This window comes from Pararge aegeria, chromosome 23 (genome assembly GCF_905163445.1).
Source record: "Pararge aegeria chromosome 23, ilParAegt1.1, whole genome shotgun sequence".
Lineage (NCBI taxonomy): Eukaryota > Metazoa > Arthropoda > Insecta > Lepidoptera > Nymphalidae > Pararge > Pararge aegeria.
This window is the reverse complement of record NC_053202.1, coordinates 3,498,129-3,523,109: the sequence shown is the minus strand read 5'-3', so window position 1 is coordinate 3,523,109 and position 24,981 is coordinate 3,498,129. Positions and strand designations below refer to the sequence as shown.

Below are 24,981 nucleotides of genomic sequence, written 5' to 3'. Positions count from 1 at the left end.
TGTCGGCCGATTGGCGCAGTTTGCAGCGACCCTGGTTCGATTCCCACTACTGGAAAATGTTTGTGTGATGAGCATGAATGTTTATCAGTGTCTGGGTGTTTATATGTATATTCTAAGTATTTATAAAAATATTTATCAGTCATCTTAGCACCCATAACACAAGCAACGCTTACTTTGGGGCTAGATGGCGATTTGTGTATTGTCGTAGTATAATAATTTATTTATTTATAAAATAAAAAAAATTAAAAGTTTTTTCCGTTAATTCCGTTCAGCACCTAAATTTTTGAATATTTTTTACTATTGTTTTTTTATTTTTTTAATCTTTATTTAAAGAGCTTTTAAAGCTCTGCCGCTCTGTTAAAGCCACAAAATTACATATATTTAACTTACCGCTACATTAAATATATCAATTAAATTTTTTGGTAAATTCGATGATATGTTTCCTAAAACTATCGGGACACATTCCATTAAATAAATTCGCCTATTTAATGGGTAAGGCTTCAACACCCAACTGCACAGAATACGGTGTGGTGGAAGACGTATTCCATATTTTGATGGAATGTATTCGGTATGAGTCCATGAGACGTTCCATTTTTAATACAAATTGTATATACCAATCCAAACAAATTGTATAAAAATTTTATAAGGTATAAATATTTTTTAATATTACCTATAGATTCTAAGTTAACTAATTATGAGAGAATTATGTGGCATTTTCCATGTGTTTTTAGTGTTTGCGGTGATCAACCTACCTGATATCAGTCGATGCGTTAGCGGGCCGACACTTAACAGAGTCGTAGTCCCAATAACAGGCGCGCTGGCTTAATTCCTCTGAACCCTGTACAAAAACAACGACTTTCTATTATTATTAGAAAATAAACCAGACTTCCTGAGAACTTCTTTAGCCCTTTAGCCACGTTGAGCGGTTATAGTAAGAGGAAAACTTATAGGATCGCGTCACCGATGACCTGAACATGCTTGTGACGCTTGTGCTCCTAGCGACGCATAGTATAGCGGTATATGTACTTGTATACGGAAATTTACACGAATACATTGTATATACTCGACTGTATATGCGTCATATGCGTGTTTGACTTTTTGGATGGTTAAAATCATGTGATTTCACGTCACTGACATTCTATTATATTATAGCTGTAAGTGAATTTATTTTGACTTATGTGTTTTGCGTTTTAATTGTGTTTTCGATATTTATTTAATTCGAATGAATACACTTGTATTGTACACCAAAGAAAAAAAAGTAGTTACAGAGATATAAACATAGAGCAAGAGAGTACAATTTGGTGGCCTTATCGCTACATAGCGAATACTTCCAGACAACCGAAGGCGTAAAAGGAACAAAACATAGAAAAGAGTGGTGCAACCAATAAGACAAGTGTCATTCTGAGAGGAAACCCGCGGGCCATCAGGCCAGTTTTGAGCCGATAATGTTGATTCCCTAACTGCTGCGGCCTAAACTATAAGTTGTAACATAAAGACAAACAGAAATACTTACGTGCGGATGTCTATGCAAATGCGCGTGGCACGCCGCGCATGAATGGTACCTCCCACAGGCTTCGGTGCCAGCGGTTGCAGCGCTGCATTCCTCTACAGACACCGCCATCTATCGAACAAAAGGTTAAGTTACTCTTTTACTCGTTGCCTAATGTAAGATATTGAACCTATTCGATCGCGTTAAAGTTAACTACGATTTTTATGGAATCGCAAAAGCGCCATCTAGTTAATGGGCAACAGTATTGACACTAGATGGCAGTATTGCGTTTCCATAAAAGTCGAATGAAAGACATCTAGTAACGCAACTGGGAAATGGTATATATTTATTTATACTCTTTAATTGTACTCCAGATCCATTTCAGAAAAACAAAAAAAAAGAAGAAACGCGTCAAGTATGTAGTAGGATACAAAAAACGAACTTATTGCTAAGACGAGATCTCTGCCAGGCAACCTAAGGATTAGGAAAACTAAAAAGAAAAATATGAATACGATAAGGGAGCGTCCATAAATTACGTGAGGTGTTTTTTTAAATTTTCTGTCCCCCCTGGTGAGTTGTCGTGAGATTTTATTTAACCCCCTCCCCCATCTCCCAACCTCACGTGAGATTTTCAAAATGAGGGCTTCTTACGTTAACGCGTTGGATTGTTATTGTAAAAGACCAATCGCCAAAAATAGTATAACTTTTTTTTTGGTTTCAATCAGGAAAAAAAATTGCTTGATATTTGCCGAGATTTTTCTCTCCAGCGTAAGATTAGATGAGATTTGACTCGACCCCCTCCCCCCTTAAACATCTCAGGTATTTAATGAACGCCCCCTAAGCTAGGGTACACTGTATAAAGCGTACATACGAATAACGAATAACTACATACTAATACATAAACCAGACTACACACATACAGCAATACTATTGATAAATATAAAAAATAAATATACTAATGTTAGGAATCAATTTCAACCTAGCAAAAAAGGGGGTGCAATTTTCCTATCAAAGGCTATTGACACATTTGTTTGGAGTCATTTTGACGTCTACCGTCGATTAGTGGCGTTGCGCCGCCATCTTGTGAATAGTTCGTGTAGCGGTCTCCACATTACCAAACTAGATGGCGCCACCAATATCCTGCATCGCGCTAGCGAAGTGTTCATAACAATTGACTATATATACAACTTCCAAGGACGAATGTTCGGACCTCGGTCTCGAGCACGATCACCCGCTCGGAGGAAGAACTTCCTATTGTTACGGTCGAGCGTATCACCATAGCACAGTTCGTAATTATTTTTTTTTTTACTAGTTCTTAGTTTTTCGTGTATAATTAAAAGTGTGAGATTCTGTCGAATCATCTCTTATTTTACTTCCCGATTGCTAAAACTAATATATACTTTAGAATACAATAAATACTTAAATATGAGTAGATAAATAAATAATAGTCGTTTTTATTGAGCGAGATACTGAGTCTTGAGAACAGTATTTTTAAATATGCCCAGTGACTTCGGCTGTCTCATGTTCATTAGGAGTGCATTCCACAATTCAGTAGCTTTGACAGTGAACGAATGCTGTAAAACTTCGTTTTGGGGAATGGCATGTTCAACGTCAGCATACAACCCCACATTAAATACATATTAGGATAATACAGGTAAATATCTGTATTTTAAGTTATTAAGTACCACTTGCTACAGCCTAGGGCAATATGCTACGGCGTTTCAAGCGGAAACGCTACCAACAAATACCAGGAGATGCTAGACCCGAAGGTTGCTGGAAAAATTTACTAATCCGCAGTGAGAGTCAGGTGGCGCCAAAGACTATAGACCCCACCAAAATCACATGCATAAGGGGCCTGAATCGTCTGGGAAAACGAAACATAATCAGGTTTATCTAGAAGCCAGGCCAATGCATGGCAATGAGCTGGCTGACGAGCTAGCTCGCAAGGGATCTGGACAAAGATTCATAGGTCCTGGGCCTGAATCCTCTGGGAAAACGAATCATAATCAGGTTTATCTAGAAGCCAGGCCATGTAGGAATGCAGGGCAATGGGCAAAAGCTGGCTGACGAGCTAGCTCGCAAGGGACAAAGATTCATAGGTCCTGAACCATGTGTAACGCTCGCACCATGTGCAGTGAACAGTTATTTGAAGCTATTTTGGGTGAGGGAGATCCAAGGACGGGGCGAGTTCATAGATCCTTGAGGGTCGAAGTGCATCTGTTGAAGCGGGCCCCACTACAAAATAGATAAAGATCATTTGCTTTAAGTAAACCTGCATGCCTGATAGTGCGACGTAAAGTTATCACAAACCGATCCGCACTGGACCAGCTTGGTGGACTACCTCCTAAACCGTCCTGAATCTAAGAGGAGATCCGTGCCCCGCAGTGGGTCGGTAACGATTTAATAATGAAGTTGATGAATACATTTTTCACACTTTAAATGACACTTTTCTGATACCAGAGCGTGACGGAAGACTGCGTAACTACTCCAACGTTACACCAAGTTTAATATTAAAGGGGGAAAAGTCTACAATTCTGGCCAAAAAGCAAGCTTGACACTAGTTCTTAAACATCATGCATGCAGACTGTTTTTAATTGGCTAAGCATTGGAAAAAGCTTAGGGTCCGTTTAAGTATTACGTAAGTAGGTTTTTTTCATAACCCATCCCCTCCCCCTCGTCAGCAAAAGTTAGCAACACTCTTAACCCTCCCCCCGACGCTTACGTAAACATTGCTACAATTGATTGATTTACAGTGGCGCGCACAACATACATGCGCTAAAGCATTGCCTACCCTAATTCTTTGATATGACTCGTGTAGTATTAGGATTTTTCCATATTATAGCCATCTTCCTGCTTTATGCATACCCTGGTCAAAAGCTAGATGCACGCCACTGTTGATTAATGATCAGAATTTATAAGTCTAGAAATAAGTAATAAGTTTGGAATACACGACTGTAACGCACCAAATATTCATTTAAAGAAACTCTACTGACACGGTATTCGACAAAGAGTAAGTTACAAATATTACAAACTTGAGTAATATTACGAAAAAAACAAACTTCTTTTAAATTTTTCACCCAACCCCCCAAAATGTTATCAAAAATAAGCAAAGCAAAGACCCCCCAACTCTATAATTGAACGTACTTACATACTACTTGAACGGCCCCTAACCTATGCGTAACATTGGCCACGCCCCCTCTGCAGTCTGGTTCTGTGACACGGTGATTGGCACATGCATTGGCGCACAAGACACACAAACTACACATACCAACACGTGTACCTGATGCGAGTGTCGCAGACAGTGTTGCTCCGTCGCCATACACGCGCCGCACCACGCGCAACCATGAGCTACGCATGCCTCGCAGTATTCTATGTTCAAACAGCGCCGATCGTCTGAAAACATAAAATGGCGCTCGTTATAGGCAACCCTACACAAATCACAAATCTGTAAAAATTAAAAAAAAAATAGCTATTATACAACATGTATCGGAATTACGAAATACTGTTGAAGGGTGCATAATTATATTTCAAAACGAATCACCCTGTATAAATATTTGATCAAAAGAAGCATATTTATTAATTCTAAACACGCTAAGTGACAACCCTATTGAAGGCAAAAGACCGGCACGCGCATAGTACCTACGCTACGCGACGCGTACCTACTAAAGTGAAGGGTGCATAAGTATATTTCATAACGAATCACCCTGTAAAAATATTTAATCTAAAGAAGCAGATTTAATAATTCTAAACACGCAAAGTGATAACCCTATTGAAGAAAAAAAAGAAGACTCGCGCATAGTACCTAAGCTACGCGACGCGTACTTTTGCATGTGTGGTTTACTATTAGCGTTTCGGTTTCACAGATAAGTTTCAGAGACAGTAAATAATGTACCTCTAAAGCCTCTGAAGTGTTATTTCGGTTTTCACTTATACATTGTATAAGACTGCCAAGTAAAAAAAAATAAAAAACATTTCGATTGGAATAAAAACTAAATATACAAATGCCGAAAATCCAATTTTAAAACACTAACATAGCAGTGACTGGGTTAATATTAGGACACAAAATAGGTCTAATTTTTTTAGATCTATATTTCTCAAAAGAATTACAGAAATTCGCTCTGTAGAGAAAGCATTAAACTTCAAACTAAACCATGTTGTGAGCATACACTATAGAAGGTTCACATACATTGTAAGTCAAAACATAACCTTACCAGTAACAGGTTCTTTGATGCATGCCTTCACGGACTGGCCGAAAGACTCCTTCCACCCGAGGTCTTTTAGCTGAAACCCAAAAAAAAAATCTGTGACATGGTATAAAATGTGCAGAGGGATATTCGGAGTTTTCACCAGTCTGAGGCTATGACAGAGTATGTATTTTTATATTTGTTTTTTTTTTAATTTAATAAAAAAATGCATTGATGTGATGATAATAATACAACGGTGCACTGTGTTATAAAATCGAAAAAAGTAACGAAAAGTACAAATATTAAGGAAATTCTCTAGGCGGAAATAATTGATAGTGGTTTTCCCTAAAATCCATATACAAACAACTGATTGATGGAGGTATCGACGTTAGTTACTCTTCTACGCGAATTCACAGGCATGCAGGTATTCTCACGAAACAAGTGGTATTTTAATTCCTTAAAACGTACATAACTAAGAAAAGTTAGAGGTTAGATGGTGGGATTTGAACTCGGCCCCACGAAATTGAAATCGGAGTCCAACCTAGCCAACGGCCGACTGCCGATTGGCGCAGTGGGTAGCGACCCTGTTTTCTGAATCTGGCCGTGGGTTCCATTCCCACAACTGGAAAATGTTTATGTGATGAACATGAATGTTATTCAGTGTCCGGGCGTTTACCTGTATTTTAAGTATTTATGAATGTTATTCATAAAATAATTCATCAGTCATCTTAGTACCCATAACACAAGCCACGCTTACTTTGGGGCTAGATAGCGATGTGTGTGTTATCGTAGTATATTTATTTATTTATTTATTACTTATTATTATTATCACCACTTCACCGTATATGTTGTCTGGTAAATAAATATAGTTTAAAGTTTATGTATAGTCTCACATACAGACACACATCCCTCGCTGCGGGTCCACACGCAAGCGATCGCCGCTACTGCTGCACTATTGAGGCATGAGGTTTCGTCGTTACGAGACGAACATTCGTCGCCCGCTGTGAATATTAGCGCGTCGGAACGCAGTCGGCCGTCGAAACTGAGGGAAAGAGATACATAAATATATGTATATATAAACTTATTAAATAACTGCGTATGGATAAGGTCATTGAACAACGAAAAACAATCATTTTTCCCGCGTTAAAGTATACTTTGGTTTGTTTTTTTGTATTTGCAAGCCAGTTCCAAATTCAAATAAAACCTATGATAATTTGCTTCTTTCCTTGCCGTGTATCGGAGTAAAGGATTAGGATTTTTTTATACTAACTTTTTACCGGCCGCTTCTCGCATTTATATTATTTGCAGTTATATAAAATATATAGTAATTAATTATTATCAGTATCTATATATTTTATTGTAAGTTTATTATATGTATATATTATATAAGTATATATAGGTATTTATGCATGTTTATTCAAATGCACCACCTACCTCTATAATAATATAATATATTACTATAATTTTACTATATGTTTATGTGGTGTACAATAAAAGTGTATTCATAGTTAGTGCACTACAAGTTAACCCTTGACTGCAATCTCACCTGGTGGTAAGTGATGATGCAGTCTAAGATGGCATCGGGTATACAAAATAAATAAAAAAATAAGTGACTTTTACCCGCCATGCACGATCGCGGTAGGTCGCGACCGCAGTGGTAACAGCGCTGCGGCGTGCGCCGCTCTCGCAGAAACCCCTGTAGTGTTCAGTATGTGCCAAACTTTACATCTGAGGACAAGGTACAAGTCATCACGTTTAGTCGTTAACATTCAAGGTAATTTGGAAAGGTAGTACTAGGAGACCAGCGACGGGTCAGAGAACTCCTAAAACGCACGGGAAGTCTGTCAACACATTCGTCTCAAATAAAAATAATAAACGCAGGTCTAAAAACACTAAATATACATAAGTCTGCGTATACATAATATATTAAACACATGTACCTTGGTACGAATGTTTTTAACATGACTCCACTGATTATGCAAGTGGCTCCAGCACGTGTGTTTGTTTTTTCAAAGTAAGTAATCAATGTAAAGAAGACACTCAGGCATTTTCAGAAAAATACGCAAATTATAGCTAAATAAATGTTATGATGTTATTATGATATTGCAGAATATTTAAATGATGACTTTAAAAGTTATATTGTGAATCTATTGGATTATAATAAATTGGCAAGTACTTCCTTAATTTAATGTCATTACTGTAACACATTTAATACACACCGACTGGTAGAATGTACTGGATTCTATTTAATATTATAAAAACTCCATGTACCTACATTCTTGTGAATAAATTATTATTGTTATCAAGATTCCTACTAGATTTTATAGAGTGTATGCAGATGATATAAAATGAAGATTTTTTTTTTTTATGTTTATAAACAGGCGCTTGACTGCAATCACACCTGATGGTAAGCGATGATTCATCTCCAGTAAGCTAAGCTATAAAAACTTAAGGATACACTTTTTATAACTCTTTCAATGTCTGTTAAGTTTTTCAAAACTCGTCATCATCATCCTATTCAATAAATAAATATATATACTACGACAATACACACAACGCCATCTAGCCCCAAAGTAAGCGTAGCTTGTGTTACGGGTACTAATTTAGCTGATGAATATTTTTTTTTTTATGAATGTAATACATACAAATACTTATAATATACAGATAAACACCCAGACACTGAAAACCATTCATGTTCATCACACAAACCTTTTCCAGTTGTGGGAATCGAACCCACGGCCTTGGACTCAGAAAGCAGGGCCGCTGCCCACTGCGCCACTCGGCCGTCAATTACTTACTTACTTACTTAATTATTAACAGATAGACGTCCACTACTGGAAATAGGTCTTTTGTACGGAGTTCCAAATTCCACGGTTCTGTGCCGCTTGGATCCAGCGGCTACCTGCGACGCGCTTAATGTCGTCTGTCCACCTCGTTGGGGGGTCGACCAACGCTGCGCTTACCAGTTCGGAGCTGCCATTCCAGCACCTTGGGACCGCAACGTCCATCCTTTCTCAGTACTATGTGCCCGGCCCATTGCCACTTCTGAGGTTTTATTCATTTTATATTATCTTCCCGCTTAGTGCACACCCTGTATATGCAGCGCTGGGTACTGGGCCTCTCGTTATAAAGTCAGAGACAGACCGTTGATTGCTTCATAGTACAGGATCTCACCTTACGTCATATAAGAGCGCCGCGGCGGAGTAACACTGCGACGCGGCCGTCGTGCCCGACGACGCGGCCGCACTGTCGTTGTGCGCATTACCGCCGAACACTAGCATCACACCTGCGCAGAAGTTGTGACGTCACTATGACCTTCGAACTTTACACCGATTGCCACCAAAGCGGGAAGGAGCGGTGAGGATATAATTTTTGTAAATAACCAATCTGATGAATGAATAAAGAATGAATAATAAATAAATAAAAAAAAAGGTATCGTTTGTCTGTAAAGTCGGTTTACTGACGATAGTTGAACGTGACAACGTCATACGAAAATACTGATGGAATGGTTGCATGGTTATGTAAATATCTTAATATGAAAATCGGTCCAAGACGGCCGCCGCAACAAAATGACAGTTCACAATTTTTTTATAAGTACCAAATGAAAGGACCTGACTAGTAGAATAATGCACACTATATACAAAACATTTTTTTTTATAGTTCATATTTTACTATCCCCGGAAAACGAACGGTCCCACTAGCCCATAATGGTCTCTTCAGACCTTTGGTCTTCACCACAGAAGAACTTACCGGGCGATATAAAAATGGCGGAATGCAAGTATCTCGGCGTGGGCGCAGACGGCAGCGGCCGCCATATTCGCGTTTCCACTTCGTACTCATACAGCGCTGCAGATGGCGCCTGTGAGAAAACTTAATATAACTATTTTTTTATCTCCTTCTCTCTCTAGGTTGAGCTCTTCTAGCAATTCTTCTCCTTCTTCTATCTCCTGGGCTTGTATCATGTAAAAGCATGGGAGTAGTGTTTTATACTAATATTGATAATTAGGTATTAAAACACATTCCCACTATAAATAAGGGGTATTAAAACCCACATTCGTGTTTCAATACCCCTTATTATACAACAGTTGCATAAATAACTAATTTTAATATATATAATAAATAATAATAATAATAATAATAAATATAATACGACAATACACACAACACCATCTAGCCCCAAAGTAAGCGTAGCTTGTGTTATGGGTACTAAGATCACTGATGCATATTTTTTAATGAATAATATATTAATAAATACTTATAATATACATATAAACACCCAGAGACTGAAAAACAGTCATGTTCATCGCACAAATATTTGCCAGTTATGAGAATCGAACTCACGGCCTTTGACTCAGAAAGCAGGGTCGCAGCCCGCTGCGCCAATCAGCCGTCGAATATCTTTATATATAAATTTGTTGTGTCTGTATAATTTGTGCGTGCCTGGACCGATTTGAATGAATTTTTCGGTATGCGTTTGGTTGGCACCCTGGATGGTTTAGATTCACAAATCAGCCCGACAGATGGCGCTTGGGTCAGCTAGTATATTATATAGATCACATACTTGACAAGTCACGCATGTCAAACCTACCTGTGTAGCTTCAGACTCTGACACTAGTCCGGCGTGTACATAGACGCGCCGCGACATCGGCTCCCACGCCGCCGAGTGCGCAAAACCGCCGCGTGCGGGCCAACCGCGCGTTTGCGCCGCCGCCCATACCCCCTCCTCTATGTAGTATTCCTGACAGAGGAAGTGCATACCATAAGCCAATGCAATAAAAGGTAAACAAATATCGACAAAGAAACTGAAACAGTAGTCATGAAAAAACGAAAGAATTAATTCTTAAATTTATTAATAAATACGATGATTTAAAATTTCCATGTCTAACTTTAGACCCTATCGTTTAAATATCTATTACATAACCGATGTAAACCCAGTTGTTAAAATATGAAAGTAGCAACAATTGATAAGTATTCTATTATATATATATATATATATTTTTTTTATGAAGTATGTATATTTTTGTAATTTATGTTTATTATTCAAGTATTACTTTGTGTACACCCTAACCCTTCTTCACAATTTCATGTACTCAATTTGATTTAGTAGGTTGCCTGGTAGAGATCGCTTTTAAGCGATAAGGCCGCCTATTGTACCTTTTCTCCTTTTTTTTTCTAATGCTTGTTTTTTTTTATTTTTTTATTTGGTATACAATAAAGCATTAATTCAGTTAGTCATTCATTCATTCATTGCTTATTTATTATCCCTGAAAATTCTGCGGACTTTGTAAATTAGAAAGCAAAGTAATATGTGTATTAATGAGGTTAAGTAACAACCTATAAGAAAAAGCTCGACACTTGTAGAATAATTCACACAACGATCCATGGTGTTATTTTGCAACTGATTTCTAACATAAAATCCTCCGTTTATCTTAGGTGAAATCCAAAATAACGAGCAATAAAACATTTTAACACGGTTCTCCGTGTACGACACATAGACAAGGGTAAAAATACTGGAGCTGTATCACTGTCTGTGCCGTGCCTCTTGAAATCCGAGAGGCACAGTCTATTACCATTTTAAAAAAAAACTTGTTAAAGATAATTTTTTGTCTAAATCTTCGGAACTTTAACATGCCTATTCCCTTCTGTTTTATTTGGGGTTTGACAATATTGTATATATTTATGTATTATTCATATTAATTATATAGATATATATATTAGTATCTATATATTTTATTGTAAGTTTATTATATGTATATATAGGTATATATGAAAATATATGTGTTTATTTAAATGCACCACCTACCTCTCTTCTTGAGATGTGTTTAATGCCTTTGGTTGCCTGGAAGAGATCGCTATGTAGCGATAAGGCCGCCAAATAGTATACTTTTTGTTAAATTTTTATTTATAATTTTACTATACGTTTATGTGGTGTACAATAAAAGAGTATTCATTCATTCATTCATTCATTCACTGTAACCACAGATTAAAAATACGAAAATTTGAAAAACAACTACGACATAAACTTATTTTATTACTCTCATTCAGTACGGTTCACCTGATGTAAGGTGGAATACTATTACAAAATACCGCCTTGTGTCCATCAAACTGAGACGTAAGTGTTAAGCCCTTGACGAGCTCTGTCACAAAAAGCTCTACTGGTACTACTAAAAGTTACCTAAGCCAATCGAAAAGCCAACAAACCTGTACAAGATGCAAATAACCGTAGTGGGGCGAGTGGCCGAAAAAAACCAGCATAACTGGCTTGCTGGTGGCCCCGATATGTACTAGAACGGCCGTGTGCCCAGATAAGTGGAGACCACCTGCAAATATGAAAGTCCAAGTCAAAATCAAAGTCAAAACAAACTCAAATATTTATCTATTCAAACAAATATAATATATAAATATAATACAACAATACATAAATAAAGTTTTATACATATTATATGTAAAGAACTTAAGTATATTTCTTTAGAGTTTCAATATTCTCTAATTTTAATTTTCCCGCGCTCCAAGCCGTCGGCAAAGCAGTTCAAAAGTTATGATAAAACAGTAACAAATATGGCAGTCAAAAAAAGACAATTTTGATGTGTCATTGTGCGTGACTTATAATTATGGAGGGTAGAGGTAAGGAGGATCAACTGTGTATATGAAAAAGTGTCGTCAAAATGTATTAAATTAGGATGGCGCCACACTTGCATCAAGGTAACTCTTAAAAGAAGCGCCAAATATAAATATTGTTAGAGTAGGCTTGAAAAATAAACAAGGAAGTAAGGTTATATTTACCACAATATTTTGTACAACGTAAGTTGTTGAAATTCTCAATAATTAACTACTTTAGTCGATAATGACATTAAATTTTTTAACTCGGCATACTTCAATTCATCTACGATTGCTACATTCATACCATACCCTGTGCATCCACCAGCGCCATTGTGGAGGATTTTTGAACTGTTATTTAGCACATACAACTGGACACTTTTTCAACTTTTCTCCCATATAAGATGACTCTCCTTACCTCTACCCTCCATACTTATAATAACGGACATAACGGAATAAATAAAAAAAACTATTTGTGAATTTACTTAAGAAATAAACTTTAAATGTCGTTTCTTTGTTGTTACAGAGCAACACATTTAAGTGGTTTCAGTTGACGGAATCATAAGAATTGAACTATAAACCTATCTTAATCTTAATCTTAATATATATAAATCTCCTGTCACGATGTTTGTCCGCGATGGACTCCTAAACTACTTAACCGATTTAAAATTAAATTGGTACACCGTGAGCAGTCTGGTCCAACTTAAGAGATAGGATAGCTTAGATCTTTAAGTAAAGTCACAATTTTATTTTATTGCAAATTATTTGTCTAAAATTAATTGACAGTCACATGTTATATGTATATACAACTATACTCATTTAAGGCTTAGCGATACTGAATACTTTAAAAACAAAATCAAACGCAGACGAAGTCGCGGGCAACAGCTAGTAATATATATAAATCTCTTGTCACGATGTTTGTCCGCGATGGACTCCTAAACTACTTAACCGATTTTAAATTAAATTGGCACACCGTGAGCAGTCTGTTCCAACTTAAGAGATAGGATAGTTTATATTTTAATTATAGTCGCTAATTTATTTTATTGCAAATAATTTTTCTATAATTAATTGACAGTCACATGTTATATATATATAATACTACTATACTAATTTAAGGCTTAGCGATACTGAATGCTTTAAAAATACAAAATCAAACGCAGACGAAGTCGCGGGCAACAGCTAGTTATATATATATATTTATTTAAGTATTGATACATTTATTTTATGGGTATATGTGTATGTGCACCACCAAACTATTTTCTGTATTTGTTTTCTTCGCCATTGGTTGCCTGGAAGATATCGCTATGAAGCGGTAAGGCCGCCCAATTGTTTACGTTGCTTTGTTATACTTTTCATTTTTTACGTACTTTTTGTGGTGTGCAATAAAGTATGTATATTCATTTATTCATATAGTAAGCGTGGCTTGTGTTATGGGTACTAGAATAACTGATGAATTTTTTTATGAATAATTTACATAATTACTTATATAACAGATAACCCAGAAACTGAAAAACATTAATTGTCATCACACAAACATTTTCCAGTAGTGGGAATCGAACCCACGGCCTTGGGCTCAGAAAGCAGGGTCGCTGCAAACTGTGCCAATCGGCCGTCCATAAAATAAAAAAATATAATCCAATGTATTAATGTACTAAATATAAAGTTCGTGTAGTTGGTAAGTATAATGAGAATAATAATGAAATTGTTACTATGTGTAAGTGTATTTGTCCGTAGTAATTAATTAATTTATATCAATCAATCAATCAAATCTTTATTCAATTTAGGCTATAGTTTTACAGCACTTATGAACTTCATACATTTTTTGTTTTATAAGTATTAATATAAACAAAAAAAAAACTACAATGATCAATAATTAATAATTAAAATAAAGTAAAGTTTATGTTAAGCCTTAAAATATATAAGAAATGTTTAATAACATTTTGTTCTAAAGCATTAATTAATTTGTTGTATTATAATTGTTATATGAGCATTATAGCAATCATTTATAAATTAATCTTTTTGTTTCGGAATTTATTAATATTATGCATTTACTCCACTATCGATAACCTATGTCCAAACTTCTTTTACATTTAAATAGTCTTTAACACAATAGTAGGCTTTCCTTATTAAAAAGATTTTATCGTGTGCCTTAAATTTACTATCTGAAAGATAAGTGATGTTAAGAGGGATTATAAAAAAATAAATATATAAAAATTCCGATATTTTTTCTCCAAGCCGAAAATGAGAATAAAACCCACGACCTCCCATTATAGGTAATTTTTAAGATTCTTACCGCAATGCTTCAAAGGCGCTGGGCGGTGTGGTGAACAGGTGGTTGGAGTTGCGTTCCGCCACTCCGCCACCGAGCCGTCGACTCGCGCCCGCCACACCTCGTTCGTGACTTCACCCGCTCTGCCCTCCAAGCCCGCCAAGCCACCCCTGAAACCGATAAAAGATGGCTACTTCAGCAATTACAGTTTTTCGCATTCATATTTCGCGGTATGGGAGCGTTTCATGGGGGTTTCCGACGCTACACATTACCCAAGACAACCCTGGTATAATATGTCCTTTCATTTAATATCCTTATTGAGGAAGTTGGAAACCGAATTTAATCAAGCATAGCTAAAAACGCTGCCGACTAATTCAAAAACATAATCAAAATTGGTTCATCCATCCGGGAGCTAATAATAAAAAATAATAAAATAATATATATACTACGACAATACACACATCGCCATCTAGCCTCAAAGTAAGCGTAGCTTGTGTTATGGGTACTGAGATGCCTGATGAATATTTTTATGAATTATTATTCATAAATACATAGAATATACATATAAATACCCAGACACTGAAACAACTTCACGCTCATCGCACAAACATTTCCCAGTAGTTGGAATCGAACCCACGGCCTTGGGCTCAGAAAGCGGGGTCGCTGCAATCTGCGCCAATCGGCCGTCAAAGATGCCTCAGGCTGTCAGCCACAAGCACGCACGCACGCACTCACACACGCACGCACGCACGCATGCACGCACGCACGCACGTCAAACTTATGACATACCGTCGTACTTGCGTTGAGGGTATAAAAGTAAAACCAGCAGTGGATTTCACTCTTCGCTTCTCACCCTCTATCAGGTTCGTCCGACGTAACCACGCCCCCGTACACGATCAGCTCATTCCCGTACAGGACTGCTGCGTGAGCAAACCGCGGCAAGGGGGATTCGCCTCGGGCTTCCATCGCCACCCATTCGTGCTGGGCAGTCTTATACCTGCGGGTGAAAATACAATCATCTTTATTAACCTATTAGCGACCAACACGGTACGGGTCTCCTCTCAGAATGGGAAGGGTTTTGGCTAGACCTCACACGCTTTTGAGTGCATCATCCATCATATAATAATCATTCTCAACTGCTATATAGAATGAAATGACTTACCGCCTGTTCTAGAAACACTGCTAAAGTGGACTGGTTTTTAATGCTTCAATATTAGTCGTGTACACGGCTTCTGTACGTTCTTAATTCTGTGATTAAACCAAATAAAAGATAACGCAAATAACTATGAAAATTTAGAGATGTGTGCCGGGGATCGAGTTCAGCCCGGTGGAAAAGGAGGCCGAAGTCCTAACCTTTCCGCTCTCCTGGGGAGGAGCATCTTACGAAGCGTGCCGTGAGGGGAGGCACCCATGCTGTTGGGGAATACTCGTTTCGTGGGGGTTGAAGCAAAGAAGGTGGGAGGGAAGGGAAATTAGAGTAGAAGGGGTGGGGGGAGGAGAGGGGAGAGGGAAAAGTGCTAGATGGCTCTCACCCTGCTTCCTACCAATCTCACCCCCCCGAAGGCTCTTAGGGCACGGCCAAATATATAAAAGAGTGGCGGAGACGTGGTCAACGTACCTATATAACAACGCGCTTTCGGAGAAGGTCTCCCCTCCCACCCTAAGTAGGTCCTCCCCGTAGTTAAGCAGGGTGTGCGCGGCTGTGGGTGGGGGGGAGCGCGCGGGCCTAGGGGGGAGGCCCTCGCCCTCCTCCCGCCACGCCCACCCCCACCCCGCCGAGCTGGCATCTCTGCTGCAATCCGCCCCACTCCGGCGGTTGATGCATTCGCAACCGAACGGCATACAGCGTCCGGCACCACTGCAGTTACCTATAACAGTAAGAAGAAAAACATTTTAACCCTTCACTCACTTTACGTTAACTTTTAAGCGGAGTAAAAGTGCTTTTTATGCACACGTGCCTAAAAGTGTTTGCATGAATAAGGAAACTGTTCGATCAGTTTTCGTTGTCATACAAACACTTTTACAAACATTTTTTTTTAAAGAAAAAATGATTTTTTTCGCACCGGAATACTAAGTCGCTTAGCGGCACGTTTTTGTCGGTAGGGTGGTAACTAGCCACGGTCAAAGCCTCCCACCAGCCCGACCAGAGAAAAATCAGAAATTATAAATTTCCAAATTTATAATTTCTGTGACTAGTAAACTGCACAACGAGTTTAATTTTGCTTCTAATATTTATATAGTTACAGTCCATTTTCTTTTTAAATATTGATATATTTATATGGACATAAATTAAATTTTCATATATGTACTGACTATACACCGTCATTATTTTAACTTATTTAAATTTATCCCGTAATGTAATGTTGATCTTGGGCATAGTGCATAGTGATTACTTTTTTAAGGTACAATCTTATGTCAATTTAAAATAAAAATAAAAACAAGTTCATCGTATTCTTAGTGGCAAATAGTTAAAATAGCATTATCAATGAAAAATAATAATTACGTTCAGGCAGATTTTACCTTAACCCAATACATACTTGGACAGACAGGCTGATCGCAGGCAACTCCGACCCAGTCGGATTCACATCTACATGTCCCTTCATCACATTCGCCGTGATCTGAAAAAAATACGAGATAATTATCTGTACGCGTTACTCTATGGAGATAGACGAGATAAATAAATAAATATACTACTACACACATACATACATACACACATCGCCATCTAGCCCCAAAGTAAGCGTAGCTTGTGTTATGGGTACTAAGGCTAAATTGAATGCCACATCAAAAACAAAATCAAACGCAGACGAAGTCGCGGGCAACACGCTAGTATAATCTATATATCTTTTTATAATCAATATATCTTTTTTATGCTTGATAGTTGCTCTCTAAAAATTTTGAGATCGTTTATGTATAATTAAGTTGCGGAAACTTTATTTGTTTATGTGATAAAAAAAACGATACATTAGGTACTCTTATGTGCAAAAGTACTTACTTACGTACTGTAAATTCAAAGTATAGGTACAATTTGGCAGCCTTATCGCTACAAAGCGATCTCTTCCAGGCAACTATTAGTATAAAACACTGTTCAAGAAGAGAAGTAGGTGGTATATAAAATATATATATGTATATAGGCATGTATAATCCTACTAATATTATAAATGTGAAAGTGTGGATGTTCGTTGCTCAATCACACAAAAACGGCTGAACGGATTTGTATGAAATTTGGCATGCATGCAGCCCTTGACATGGAAAATAACATAGGCTACCTTTTATCCCGGCAAATAAGAGAGTTCCCGCGAGAATAAAAAACCCTTAATCCGCGAGGACGAAGTCGCGGGTAACAGCTAGTATATACATAAATACAACATTTATATTTTATATATGTATATATGTTGCAGGACGTGCTCCGTCCGACAAATATTACGAAAATAAAAAAAAACAGTTACAAGAAATGCACTAGCAAGCCCATCACTAGTCGGTAAGCTTAGCGCATACTTAAACGAAATTTTATACTTCAATATTGAGTAAGCGGGTTTCCTTAAGAAGTAGGCATCTTGGATTATGTTATCAAAAGGGTAGATCGGCGCGAAGTAATCCGCTGAGGCCTTACAAGTTCCGGCTTGCTGCATCCAATCGCGAGAATTCATTAGTACTACGTGGAATTCACAGACTTATTTACAACGTTTTTTAAAGGGTGCTTGAAAAGTTTCCGTCAATGATCCGTTTTTTCCGAATAAAAAGGAAAAAAAACACCCATTATATAATATCATAATCTTTATTAAACAAAACTTTAATAATTTGAAACAAAAAGTCGATTTGAACAATAAACTTACTAGAAACGGACATAAATAAGTGATATCTGCAAATCGTCTGCGGAAAGTACAGAAATCCTTCGTGGGGATGGGTATATACACTTTTATACATTATACCGATGGTTATATTAGATCTACCTGTACCTAATGTCAAACAATGTATTAAAACACATTTCATTAATCGTGGTTACTACACGATTGATGAGTTCCTTAACAACAAGGCTGCTTGGAAGCAGGCCGCTCCGTTCAATTCACTCACAAGATAAAGTTTCTTAACGGTAGAATCTGCCTTAGGAACCGGCTGTAGAGGCTACAAACAGACTTTTTTGACGTTTCAAAAGTGCTTAAAATCTAGGCCTACTTGGAGAAAAATTAACTTTGAAACACTTACTGGAACAATTAGTACGATGGTCGTTCGACGGGCAGGAGTAAGCCGCGTAAGTGACCTTGAAGCCCTCCATCGCGTAAGCGTCATCTGAGAAGAAATGCAAAAGCACACTCCCGGAGCGCGCTATCACTTGACGGGTCCAGCCAGTCTCTACCTTATCTAGAACCCCGCTGGAATTAAATAGATTTAACATACAGTAGGCTCGCAATCGAGAAGTCTCTTTCGAGTATGGAAGTACTTGAATATCGGAGTGAAATGGATTTTATTGGCATTGAATTAAAGCTTAAAATTCTTAAGCTCGGTCTTTCGTTGGAATGTTTGGAAAAGAAAAATCAGATGTAAAGGATTTGCGAAACTGAAAACATTAGGTCCTTACTTACAGCGTTTGATACGCGAAAACGAATCCTCGATTTCGAACGAGCAAATCTTGCTACAGGTTCAGTCGTAAAGCTGCTGCAGGTACCTCGTATGCCATTGCCAAAAATTTACCTAGCTTTGCCCAAGATGAAAAAGTAAACATTTTGGAAATTACCCGAATAATTTAATAAGTTTGCCCCAAAAATATAGAAAATGTACCTGAAAATAATAAAAAAGAACGCCCAGCGCCGGCTAAGGTTTGTGATAAAAATTATGGGATTGCGTTCACATCAGGAAATAAAAAATAGATAGTGCGATGATAATAAGGTCTAGGTTTTGGCTTAAGTAATTTTCGACATAAATATTTAAAATTGCCCCAAAATTTATAGAAGTTTGCCCCAACAATTTTGAAAATTGAACCAAAAAGGAACAGGAGATTTCTCCAAGATTTATTAGTGACTAAGCACTGGTAATCAACTAAAGACCGCCAGCAGTCGCTCAGCTCGTTGGGGGATGAAAGATCAGCCACGAGCATTGAGAGTTGACGCGTTTAGTAATGCCAATAAATACGATATGCGAAGAAATTCGTAAAAGTTATCCAATTACGACATACGTTGGGGACATAAGTAAGAAAGTGCAGAAGCTGAGAGACGGAGTAACCAAATATTTATTGAAGTCTACCTCTACATGTTTACTCCAAAAAATAGAAAATTACCTCAAAACGTTATGGAAAATTTGCTCAAAATTATATAATCACCTAAATACCGCCAGCAGTCGCTCGGCTCGCACGCTGTCACCGTCGTACACGTAAAGGTGGTCCCAGCCGCACTCTGTAGCGAAGCTCTCCAGGCGCACGCGCAACGCTGGGGGGTGCGGGCCCAACGCGGGTGGGGATATCAGCCACGAGCATTGCGTGCTTACGCTATAGTTGCCCGGACCGTCAGTTATAATACCCGTAGGTTCTGTTAATCTGGGAACAAAGTGTATAATAACATTTTAGAGGTCAACCGTATTATCAAGTTGAGGATAGGGTCCGGAACTATTATATTGTCAGCCTGCGATTTCACCGGAATAAAATACCGAACATAGCGTGCTCCTCAAAAGTCTATAATATTTCTTAGTAAATCTGCTACCTCAAGTAAAGATTTTTTACATAGGTAGATAAAAAGATTTAAAATAATGGAAGCGAGCTAACCGGCTTCGTACCGGATATCTTAGTGACGCGCCTTTGTTTATAAGTTGGTAACTAGCCACAGCCGAAGCCTCCTACCAGACCGGGCCAGAGATAAAAATCATAAACAATAAATTCCAAAATTCCCATTGCTTGCTCAAATCCTTTCTTTAGGATCTTTTGTCTTCACACTACTATTTAGTTTCTTATCAACATTTTTGACAAGAAACTATTTAGTTTCTTGTCAAAAATGTTGTCCTTAATTTCATACCTACGTCATAATATTTAGGTATTCACGTGTAATCGATGGGAACAGGAAATATCACTTGTTTCTTTTTAACAAACCAGTTATGATTCTTGAGGGTCAATGAGGTGAATGAGGATGTACCTACGGCTCATTATGAAATGAATGCATAGTGATTTTGTCTGTCTGTTTGTCTAATTCAAGGAAAATAAAATTAGCCTTATTTTTAAAAGCAATACCCAATATCTTATATTTATGTTTGTGGTCGAAATCCTAGGACCGAAACGGCTCGACCGATTGTTATGTTTTTTAATGTGTATTTGGTAAGTATGAGAATAGGTCGTACAAACCACTGCTAAGTGTTAAGTGTTTATTTTTAATGTTTTTTTTGTAGTTTTCTTTTTTATGTATTTTTTTTATTTGACTTCAAATAATGTCAATAACCCCATTGGTGATATCCTAAGTGGTTCAAACATCATCATCTTTCGAAAGGACCGAGTTCGATCCCCGGTACTCACCCCTCAATTTTTCAGAAAAATTAAACATCACTTACTATAGCGGGAAAGGAAAAAACCTTAGCATGGGCAGCAGAAATAAGTTATATCGCCCATTTGCAAGGGATAAAATTAATGTGACCATCCGCCAAAGAACTGCAACAGGGTATAGGAGATGTTTAGCTCCATTTATTACTTTGAATTATTTCTAACAGTGCATCAATGAGATGACAAAGCTGTGGGAGAAGATACAATTTTTTCCTATCCCTGGGGAGAATAATGTTGCGCCTGAGAGTTCACTATGATACACCAAAGAACACGGATCACCTCCCAAAATGGGAAGGGTTTAGGCCGAAGTCTATCACTCTGGCTAAGAGCGGATTGGATGACTTCACAAGCCTGTAGCGGTCTCCACATTACAAAAACTAGTTGGCGCCACAAAAAATCCTGCATCGCGCTAGCGAAGTGTTCACTAATAATGCCTATATATACAACTTCCAAAAATGAATGTTCGGACCTTGGTCCTCGAGCACGATCACCCGCTCGGAGGAAGATCTTCCTATTGTTACGATCGAGCATCACCGCCCACCACCCCCACCCTAATGCCCAAATGTTCCTTAACTGTTGAAGCAAGTAATTTTAAATTTTTAAAACACACATAACATTCAAAAATTGCAATTATCAAACTCGGCCCCCCTAAATGGAGGTCAAAGTTAACCACTACATACTTCTAACAAAAGCTACAAATGTAATTGTCAATTTAGGCAGTTTGTTAACCCAATGATGACGCTCAAATGAGTTTTACACAAAACAACAAAAGACCTTGCCTAATGCCTATAATAAAATAATAGAAAGGTCATTACTGTGCGGTGACAGAAAATTTAAAAAGTTTCTATAGCATCAAAGAGAAAAAGTATAATTGTTTTGCTAAATATATACTTTGGCTCTTGTGTTAGCCTCTACAGGTTCAATCTACCATTGCATATTTTCTTTATTTCACAATATTATATATATAATATATGTTTTATTAACGTTACAGTCTCTAAAGGAAAGTCAAGTCATGGTGTTTAAGTGTGACATCGAATAACTTGCATAAAACTCGGCAGTGGCTCTTTTTTTAATACTGGTCAACATTTTACCATTTTATCATGTCTAACACAAGGACTTTAGTGGGGATTTCCAGTTACAATGATTTTGCGCTGCTATCAAGCAACTCTATACTACTTGTTTTATATATCTGTTGTGGGAGTATATTTACACTCTCCAGTGCAGGGTTGCCACTTTAGAACTCCAAGGTCCGTTGTTCCTCTGGTCTATGTACCTGTGTACTATGTATTAAAAGGTGTAAAATTTGCATATCCATATTTGTTCTATAGTTACATACTTTATATGCTTTTTAATTAATATTATTAATATCAAGGATTATATAAGTAAGCAATTACTAAATGATCATTATGTTGTTTTACATAGTTAGTAAATGATGTATAAAGAAAAGCCCAGAGGTCAGCGAAAGTATGATTATTGAATATCTCACTTCAATTGATTGTTATAATTTAATTTAATGAGGCTTTTCTTTGAAACAGTTTTTTTTTCCATATGCGTTTGTGTGTGAAAAACACTATAGTAGCAGGGCTGTAATTTATTTCTGGCATATGTACAAACAGCGTATCTAGCGTTACCATGGACACTGCCCGACTTTGTGGTAAGATTCTTGGTTTAGCTCTGTAAATTTTATATTCCGTACCGTGTTTTATTTTTAATTTTATTTTTATAATGTATAGACTGAAGGTTTTGGCATGGATGAAGCAGTCTCAAACACGTCTGTGAGCACACAGGGTCCTTCTGAAAACCAGCTCTGCAGTTCGCTGCAGCTTTGTGCTCAGGTGGAACCCTATTTGTCCACATGCTTTTTGTTAGATATATTTTTTTATTACAATTGTAAGCGATTTTGTGGGCAAATATTAATTTCATTTCATTATACATATCTAATTAATGTATAACAATCAATTATATTGCATTCAATAATATCTTTTCTTTTATTACTGTACATGTAAGCTATAAATCTGCAATCTCACCTAGTGGGCATACAGATCTCGTCTAAGATGGTAGCTCGCTGACCTATTCGGTGTATGGTAGTTATATTAACCTTATACCTCTATTTTATCTATACTGCAGCTATTGTAATACTAAATTGCAAGAAACATCTTTTACGGTAGGAACCACAGTGAAAACTTTGCACTAGACCATACCAAATTTTATGTGTGGGATAAACTTCACCTATTCCATTTTCCCATGCTTTAGCAGGTGGACATGTTAATTTAAATTTTGTCTCCTGCCCTGCTCTGCAGAGGGTTATATAATGCTGAATGTGGTGATAGCAACATCCATTGAATAATCTATTAAAAACAATTTTAACTTAGCTGCAACAGAGGGTCTAAAATTAAGTTTCATAACGATGGTATGGGATTAGTGGCAGTGGAAGTTGGAAGAACTCTCAGGCACCATCGCCAGGTTCTTGCTCTGATTGTGATGCAGGTTCAATTCCTGCCTGTTCCAAAATTTTTATGCACATTTTTATTTCTCATATTATAAAAGTTCATATACTCAACCCCACATTGGGTTTTTAAACAGATATTTTTTGACAGCCGGTTGGCGCAGTGGGCAACAACCCTGCTTTCTGGGTCCAAGGCTGTGGGTTTGATTCCTACAACTGGAAAGTATTTGTGTGATAAACATGGATGTTTTTCAGTGTCTGGGTATTTATCTGTATATTATAAGTATTTGTGTGTATTATATTCATAAAAATATTCATCAGCTATCTTAGTACCCATAACACAAGCTTTGCTTACTTTGGGGCTGGATGGCGATGTGTGTGTATTGTCGTAGTATATTTATTTAGTTATTTATTTAAATAGATATTTGAAAAAACACTTGGTTCAGCAAAATGCATCGTATCCTTGCTAAATTTTAAAAAGTAAACAAGGCTATTGTCTATGTCAAATATGATATATGCAGAAGTAATGATTCATAATGGGACAATAGCAAGCGTAACCGGGTATTCTAAACCAATGGTAGCCAACAGTTAACCTTTAAGCACAGTTTGTAACACTTTTGTGTGCCACATAACTTACGAAAAGGTAGGCGAATATAACGTCTATGTATTATAGGTATTTTATATGTGTATGATCCGCCGACCTTCGGCAGTAGTTCTGGATGACAAAAAGAAGCCAAAGAACCTAATTGGATAATGCTGAATCAATGTTTTCGCGAGCTTTAACCAGCGACTGACATGTCTGTCACTAAGGTCAGTAACCTATCAGGATTTTCTGAGATAAATGTATCAACTCACTTTATTTTCCCGCCACAGTTCTGGCACAGGGGTCCCTGCCAGCCCTCGTAGCACACACAACTATCATTCTTACAAATACCATTTACACAATTAGTCTCACTGCACTTAGAAATAACGTCATGACAAAACAATAACACGATGAGCACTGAACACAGAAACGGCGAGAACCATGAAAATTTTCGTCTGTATTTTGATTTGAACAGGAATAAAAACATTTGAAGCGACTCTACCATTTTGATGTATGCATTTTCAACGAGTTTTGTTGGCCTATTCGAACGTTGAAAGCGGCCGTGCGTCGTGTAGGTTCCGTACGGTACTAGAGACAGTGTTGTCAGTTTATACAGTTTATACCCAGTTTTTTTCAATAATCTAGAAATGTATGTAGAAAAAATGTAAGCAAGTTAGCCGTGATAATAGATTACAGCTAAATCCTAACTTCATCTTTGTTTACATTCCTTTATAAGGTTGTATATGAGATAACAGTCTTATTCAACATTATGCCGATTGTTGTTTTATTCTTTGAATTCGTTTTTGTAGTACCTACCTAAGTTCTTATACTCAATATTTCAGCCAACAGTAGAATAGTTTTAGCTATTCAAAAACTAATGCGACCGTTACTGCGAC

General features: G+C 37.3%; 1 protein-coding gene across 4 annotated transcripts in view; it reads right to left on the bottom strand.

The window, feature by feature from the left end:
* Positions 1–24,655, bottom strand: part of LOC120634361 (attractin-like protein 1) — a 42,795-nt gene extending 18,140 nt beyond the window's left edge. For 2 of the 4 annotated variants that reach the window (XM_039904874.1, XM_039904876.1), the window contains exons 1-17: positions 24,358–24,655; positions 19,857–20,069; positions 18,746–18,912; positions 17,077–17,157; positions 16,158–16,407; positions 15,393–15,536; positions 14,564–14,709; positions 11,875–11,993; positions 10,262–10,411; positions 9,424–9,532; positions 8,848–8,959; positions 7,294–7,401; positions 6,571–6,715; positions 5,701–5,770; positions 4,758–4,882; positions 1,514–1,621; positions 753–838 (exon numbers count right to left, since the gene is read on the bottom strand). In XM_039904874.1, coding sequence (XP_039760808.1) covers positions 753–838; positions 1,514–1,621; positions 4,758–4,882; positions 5,701–5,770; positions 6,571–6,715; positions 7,294–7,401; positions 8,848–8,959; positions 9,424–9,532; positions 10,262–10,411; positions 11,875–11,993; positions 14,564–14,709; positions 15,393–15,536; positions 16,158–16,407; positions 17,077–17,157; positions 18,746–18,912; positions 19,857–20,069; positions 24,358–24,590 — 2,366 coding nt within the window. In that variant the 5' untranslated portion in view covers positions 24,591–24,655. The remainder of the gene's footprint in view (positions 1–752; positions 839–1,513; positions 1,622–4,757; positions 4,883–5,700; positions 5,771–6,570; positions 6,716–7,293; positions 7,402–8,847; positions 8,960–9,423; positions 9,533–10,261; positions 10,412–11,874; positions 11,994–14,563; positions 14,710–15,392; positions 15,537–16,157; positions 16,408–17,076; positions 17,158–18,745; positions 18,913–19,856; positions 20,070–24,357) is intronic. The other 2 variants (XM_039904875.1, XM_039904877.1) reach the window with 1 other exon arrangement.
* Positions 24,656–24,981: the final 326 nt, after the last annotated feature.